General features: G+C 36.3%; 1 protein-coding gene across 1 annotated transcript; it reads left to right on the top strand.

Moving 5' to 3' along the window:
• The first annotated feature begins 213 nt into the window (after positions 1-213).
• Slc10a5 (solute carrier family 10 member 5) lies at positions 214-5,478 on the top strand. Its single transcript, XM_087190529.1, has 2 exons — positions 214-633; positions 903-5,478. The coding sequence occupies exons 1-2, from the start codon at positions 312-314 to the stop codon at positions 1,616-1,618; spliced, it is 1,038 nt and encodes a 345-aa protein (XP_087046655.1). The 5' UTR covers positions 214-311; the 3' UTR covers positions 1,619-5,478.
• The last annotated feature ends 853 nt before the right edge of the window (positions 5,479-6,331 follow it).

Genomic DNA, 6,331 nt, shown 5'->3' with positions numbered 1-6,331 from the left:
TAGCTTCAGGTAAACGGGGCTGATTTTCATTAGCAGAAATGAAATAAGGAAGAATCAGATTAGGTTTCTGTTTGCAATAAATTGAACCTATTAAATGTCATGGCTTTTCAGTTTTTCTTACCTACAAGTTAAACAGGTTGTATCATTCACTAGACAGCTCTATATTAGTTCAAAAAGTACAATAAAGTCCCTCCTACTGGACTTTGATCCAGCAACTGTTAACCTCACACTGGCACTGAATGCCAGTACAAAGAATGCTCTCTCATTTTAAAAAAATGGCTTGGGATATCTGATTTGTTTAAGTTTTCAAAATGATTAGCAAACTTTTTATGATCCTACTTCTGTTGTTTGTGACACTGGGAGAAGCAAGGAAACCATTTCTTAGTTTTCTGAATATAGAGAAGACTGCAATACTATTTTTCACAAGGACTGAAGAAACCATCATTATCAGGTCAAGTTACAAAGATAAACGGCCTAACTCCAGCTACCTCTTTGTGCAAACAGAAGATCCTAAAATTCTGCAGGTGATGAATGTGACCAAAACCTCATCAAATGTTACAAACTTTACTATCAATCTAATGACAGATCAAGAAGGAGAGACAAATTTGACCATTCAACTCTGGGATTCTGAAGGTAAGCAAGAAAGACTCATTGAAGAAATAAAGAAAGTTAAAGTCAAAGTTAGCAAACAAACAAAAGACAGTCTTTCCCAGGCATTGATGCATATTGACGGAAGAATCCTAATGCTTGTTGTATCTATGATATTATTAAATAAATGTGCCTTTGGCTGCAAGATTGAATTTCAGGTTCTTCAAACAGTATGGAAGAGACCTTTGCCAATACTTCTTGGGGCAGTCACACAGTTTTTTCTGATGCCATTTTGTGGTTTCCTTTTGTCTCAGATTTTGGCATTGCCCAAAGCACAAGCTTTTGGATTTGTCCTGACTTGCACATGCCCAGGAGGGGGTGGAGGTTATCTCTTTGCTCTGCTTCTAAAAGGAGATGTTACTTTGTCCATTTTGATGACTTGCACATCAACATTATTGGCCCTGATAATGATGCCTGTCAATTCATATATATATATAGTAGGATGTTAGGATTATCAGGCATATTTCATATTCCTGTTTCTAGAATTGTGTCAACACTCCTTTTTATACTTATACCAATATCAGTTGGGATAGTCATCAAACATAGAATACCTGAAAAAGCAAACTTGTTAGAGAGAATAATTAGACCTCTTAGTTTTGTTTTAATGTTTATTGGCAGTTATTTGACTTTCAGAATGGGATCAATGTTTCTAAAATTAGCTAACCTGGAAGTGCTTCTTTTGGGTCTCTTAGTTCCTGCTTTGGGTTTGTTGTTTGGATATTCCTTTGCTAAAGTTTGTATGCTGCCTCTACCTGTTTGTAAAACTGTTGCTATTGAAAGTGGGATATTAAATAGTTTCTTAGCCTTAGCCATTATTCAGCTGTCTTTTTCACAGTCCAAGGCACACCTAGCTTCTGTGGTTCCTTTTACAGTAGCCATGTGTTCTGTATGTGAAATGTTACTGATTCTTCTGATCCATGAGGTTAAGAAAGGATGTGTCTTAAATTTTTTTTCCTACTCTAAAAGTTAAAGGATGACTCCACTACTATTCTGAGTAAGGTATTGTGAGAAGTTTAAAAATTATGTAAAATAATGCCTGCTTTCAAGCCACTATTGATCTGGTTAAAAATTTAATTTGAGTGGGGGTTATGGAAAGTGTATATGTCATCTACATGCTAAGCACTTGATGAGTGTTACAGACAGTAAAATACACAGGAGTTCAGAGGAAAGTGACAATTTTCCACTGTGCTAGTGTGGGAATGTTTTATAGAATGAGATATGAATAAGCTTTTATCATGATCTCTCAAATGAGAAAAAGCCATAGAAATCTCTTTTTGTAGTGAAATTGATATATCTTAAGTATTTAAGGAAAGGATGTCCATGTAATAGACATTCAGCAAAAGCTCACTCAGTAAATTAATATGTAAATTGAATTCTTATTTATCAGAATCAACATACCTTACACTGTAAGTAGCATCTCTGCTTCTATAGCTGCACATACTCCTGTCTTACACACCTCCCACTAAAACCTTTACCTCAAAACACAGAGTCATCAATTCTCCCTTCCCCTCCCTCCCTCCTTCTTTCTCTTTCTGGTACTGGGGATCAAACCCAGGGTATTCGTGTGTGTGTGTGTGTGTGTGTGTGTGTGTGTGTGTGTGTATCTGTATATAGATTTTTTTTTTGAGACAGGGTTTTGCTAAACTGTCCAGATGGGACTTTAACTTGTGATCTTCTGCCTCTCCCTAATATTATTTTATACTCAACCTAATTACTACAAAAATTTTTCCTATCTTTTTATCAGATTCTTCTCTATTCCCAAATGCTACTTTTTTCCACCCTATATTTCTTCTTCCCTAAACCTACTCTAAATTGGCTCTTGACCTGTCTACCTGTCAGGTGAATCTTCTCAAATTCTAACTTTGGTCATGTGATTTTTCCTGCAAGGAACCTTTTGTGCCTGTCAGTAAAGTCCGCATTCCTTAGTGAAGCACTGATCATACTCTGCTCTCTGACCTTATTTGAGCTTTCCAGTTTGTCCTCCTCTCCCACTTCTTTGGACAGAAGCTGTTAATGTAATCAAGCAGAATTACTTAGAAGTTTATGAATATGCCTTTGTTTGTGCAAACAATTCTTTAAACAGCTATTTCTGTCTTGTTTTATTTCTTCTTTTTGGTGTAAATCTTTGGGGGTGAGAATTCTGTTTATTCATTTTGATATTCCTTGGAATTTCTAGCACAACATTTTCTATGTGCTTATTCAAATAAAATGTTAGAGCATGGAGTAGGACCCAAGTGAAGAGTATACTTAAAAAATATATCACTTGGTTGTGTAACTCAGTGGCATAGCACTTGCCTAGCATGCTTGAGACACATTTTGATATTCCTTGAAATTTCTAGCACATTTTCTATGTGCTTATTCAAATAAAATGTTAGAGCATGGAGTAGGATCCAAATGAAGAGTATACATAAAAAAATATATCTCTTAGAGGCTGGGGATTTAGCTCAGTGCAGCGTGCCTGCCTCGCAAGTGCAAGGTCCTGAGTTCAATGCCCTGTGCCAAAAAAAAACAAAACAATCTCTTATGTGTGTAACTCAGTGGCATAGCACTTGCCTAGAATGCTTGAGACCCTGGACTCAATCCCCAACTCCACCAAAAAACAAAATCATTCTTAAATTTTCAATAGAAATTTTTAGTATCAAAGGCCAATCTATATTTTTTTTCCAAGTACGGGCCTCGAGAATAGGATTACTACTCTTAAGGACCCTAATTTCCCTATTTCCTAGCCTTATGGCTACTCATCCAAAACAAATGGAGATAATGCTGTCATCTCTATCAACTGTCCTAGGAATTAAGCGACAGCATACATGTAAGCTGCTTAGAAGAGTGGCACAGTGAGTACACAGGGTTAGCTACTATTATTTTATCAGCTTAAACTTTAACCCTGGATGTGTCTACTGCTAGCTCTAAATATCAACCTATTAACTACGTATAGAGCCTAAACTTCTAACTTTTTAAAATCAATGTTATTCACTATCTTGTCCATAGTATTAGAGGAATTTTATTTTGCCAGTTTTTTTCTTATGTCACCAGAGTACCAAGATTTATCATAGATTTGGTGGTATGATGGTGAATGATTATCCCAATTTATAAAATAATAAATTACATACATGAAATGTTTTACTCCTTGAAACAGAAATTCCATTTAGAAATTTACTAAGTAAATTTACACAACTTTAACTCGTATTTTAATGAACACATTTTAGAAACAGAAGGCCTACTTTCCTACTTGTACTTTGTCATAACCTTGTAATACTTCTTTACATGTCAATTTTCAAAGCTATAAAGTATAGATTCAGTTGAAGTTTATGAGCTTGCTCAGCTCTGTTGTGTGATTCTGGCATAAAACTAGTACCTAATTGTATATAGGGCATAGCACAATGGGCAGGACGATGGGTTAAAGTGAAGAAAGTTCAAGACGATAAGAGTATACATTGCTGCTGCTTTCTAATTAAGGCAACAACCAAAATCCGAGCTTGTGAGAGTAGGGACCGTGTGGTGCCTTGCTTCATGAACTTGATTTTTTCCACCATTCTGGGCACAAAGCAAGTTGGATAAGAACGGAATTAAATTCAATGGTTAGGTTCAATGTTAACCCTATGGGGAAATTTGATTCAGCTCTCATCCTGTTCAATTTGCAACCAGAATCGTGGAGAGAATCAACTTTGTGAACCAAAGTACTACTGTATTATGCAATGTTTGCACAGGGCAAACACTGAACAGAGTAGAACATAGTAGAATTATTAGTAGCTTATCAGTAATGTCTATAAAGGTCAGGATCATATGTTGCAGAGCCAGACTATAACTAGGTCTACAATTCTAGCTTTGTCAATTTACCAAATGACATTTGCTTGGTCCTTAATCCTTCCATGCCTAAAGTCATGTGGGAAATAGAGATAATAGTAGTACCTACCTTATGGTATTGTGATGATTAAATAAGTTAATATAAGCAAGATTCTCAGAACAATGCCTAACATGTAGCAACTATTATTACAGTTACTTTGCTTATTTGAATAAAAAATACTTCATAAAGCAGCTGAAAGTATCGATAAAATTTTATATATTTTTTAATATGTTTCATGTAAGATAGATTTTTGCATAAAAATATGCCTGAAATTTTAGATTGTAATAAAATTACCCAGGTTGTTTGTTATTGTTGTTTTCAGGAATGAGAGGCATAATGTTGAGCTAGTTGTTTAACTTTCTTTCCAGGCTTTTAGAGGATGATTTTATGAAATACTGTTCCAAGAATAACAATTCTATGACAGATATTCTTATAAATGGAAAAGTTGTTAGCATGCATGTTAGAAAGTCTTAAAAAATGTTTGCAACTCCAACTTATGTTGTATCAAAATATGAGATCTTAGACAATATGGAGACTTCACCCCTGAGCAGTAGCACATTGTGTAAATTTGAACATTCCAAATTAAAGTCCACTAAAGAATTAACTATTAACTAAGAAAGTCTTGATGTGAAGAACATGAAATTTTTTTAGTGAAGGAAATTGCCTAAATGGCAAATTTAGAATTCAATCCTAGAAACATGTAGAGCTGTCAAGATGCCCACAATTTCTGAGGAAGGAATCTCAGCAGATACCCTCTTTATTTTTGCAAACACAAGGCATTTAGGTACCTGTTGTTCATGGGGAAGGATGACTGATCAGATCAACTCCTGGCTTGCCAATGGCCATCCTTCCCCAAATTCCCTTGTGTTTGGGCACTGAATTTCAACTCTATGCCATTTTGAGGTTTTGCATAATTAGAACCTCTCTCACAGATGGAAGTCAGGTGGCAGGAAAGGATGTTGCAGGCCTACAAGAGAGAACTTACCATTAGGGAAGAAAGAAACCATGATGTCCTGGATGCCATCTCAGGTGTTAGATTTTGTTCTGGGACAGTGTGTAGCAGAGGCTGGAATCTGTCTCCTCCTTTACCCCTTCCAACTACCTTGGCAAGGCAGTTGTTCCTTAGGACTGAAAACACTGGCTGCAGAGGTGATTGTAACTTGAAAAACTGCTTCTTTGGGAACTCAAAAGACATGCAATATTAATAATTAAATCAAAATTCTTGGGACCAAAAGAGCATGAAAGAAAAAGATTTCCTGAGCCATTCATTATAGCTGTTAAAAAGAAAACACTAGTGCTGGGACATGTTCTCTAAGCTACTACCAGCAAGGTTAAAGAGCAGTTGGAAGAATGTCCACCAGATTTTAAAAGCTAGAGTATTTTATAATGAAAATTTGGGGGAAAGAAAGCATAAAAGCTTACACTGAAACTGCCTTGGCAATAGGCAAGAGGGCAAGACAATGCAAAGCAGAAGTTTGGGGCTAGGAGGCGGATAATGCTTGAGAAGATGTACTTGTTGTTCTTGGACTGTTTGGGCTGTAAGCAGAATGTGACCGTGCCTTAACTGCAGACCTCAAGGGTTTCAGCATTTGTTCAGGAATATGAAATCGTTTTAGGGTTTCGTTTGTTTGTTTTGTTTCTATCTCAGAGTTTTTCTTACATCATGTACTGTCTCTGCTAGATATATGAACTCTTTTCATAGCACTCTTTTGGACTGTGTAGAACCTGTTTGCAACGCTGTTGCAATGGAGTCTGAACACTAGACTCCCCTGTGCACTGGCAGATTTACCACTTCACTTTCCAAAGGCATTTGCAAGCAGAATGGCCTTTTTGGCCAGA

The sequence above is a fragment of the Heterocephalus glaber genome, unplaced genomic scaffold (assembly GCF_053883595.1).
Source record: "Heterocephalus glaber isolate CG9 unplaced genomic scaffold, H.glaber_assembly_v1.0 deba00001553, whole genome shotgun sequence".
NCBI classification, from domain to species: Eukaryota; Metazoa; Chordata; class Mammalia; order Rodentia; family Bathyergidae; genus Heterocephalus; species Heterocephalus glaber.
This window is presented reverse-complemented; position numbering and strand designations above follow the sequence as displayed.

What these genes read in the sequence shown, in the direction of transcription:
- Slc10a5 (XM_087190529.1), top strand. Translation starts at nt 312, where the DNA reads ATGATTAGCAAACTTTTTATGATCCTACTTCTGTTGTTTGTGACACTG. An exon ending in TCAACTCTGGGATTCTGAAG is followed by an intron (nt 634 to 902) that starts GTAAGCAAGAAA and finishes CTTTTGTCTCAG; the next exon opens with ATTTTGGCATTGCCCAAAGC.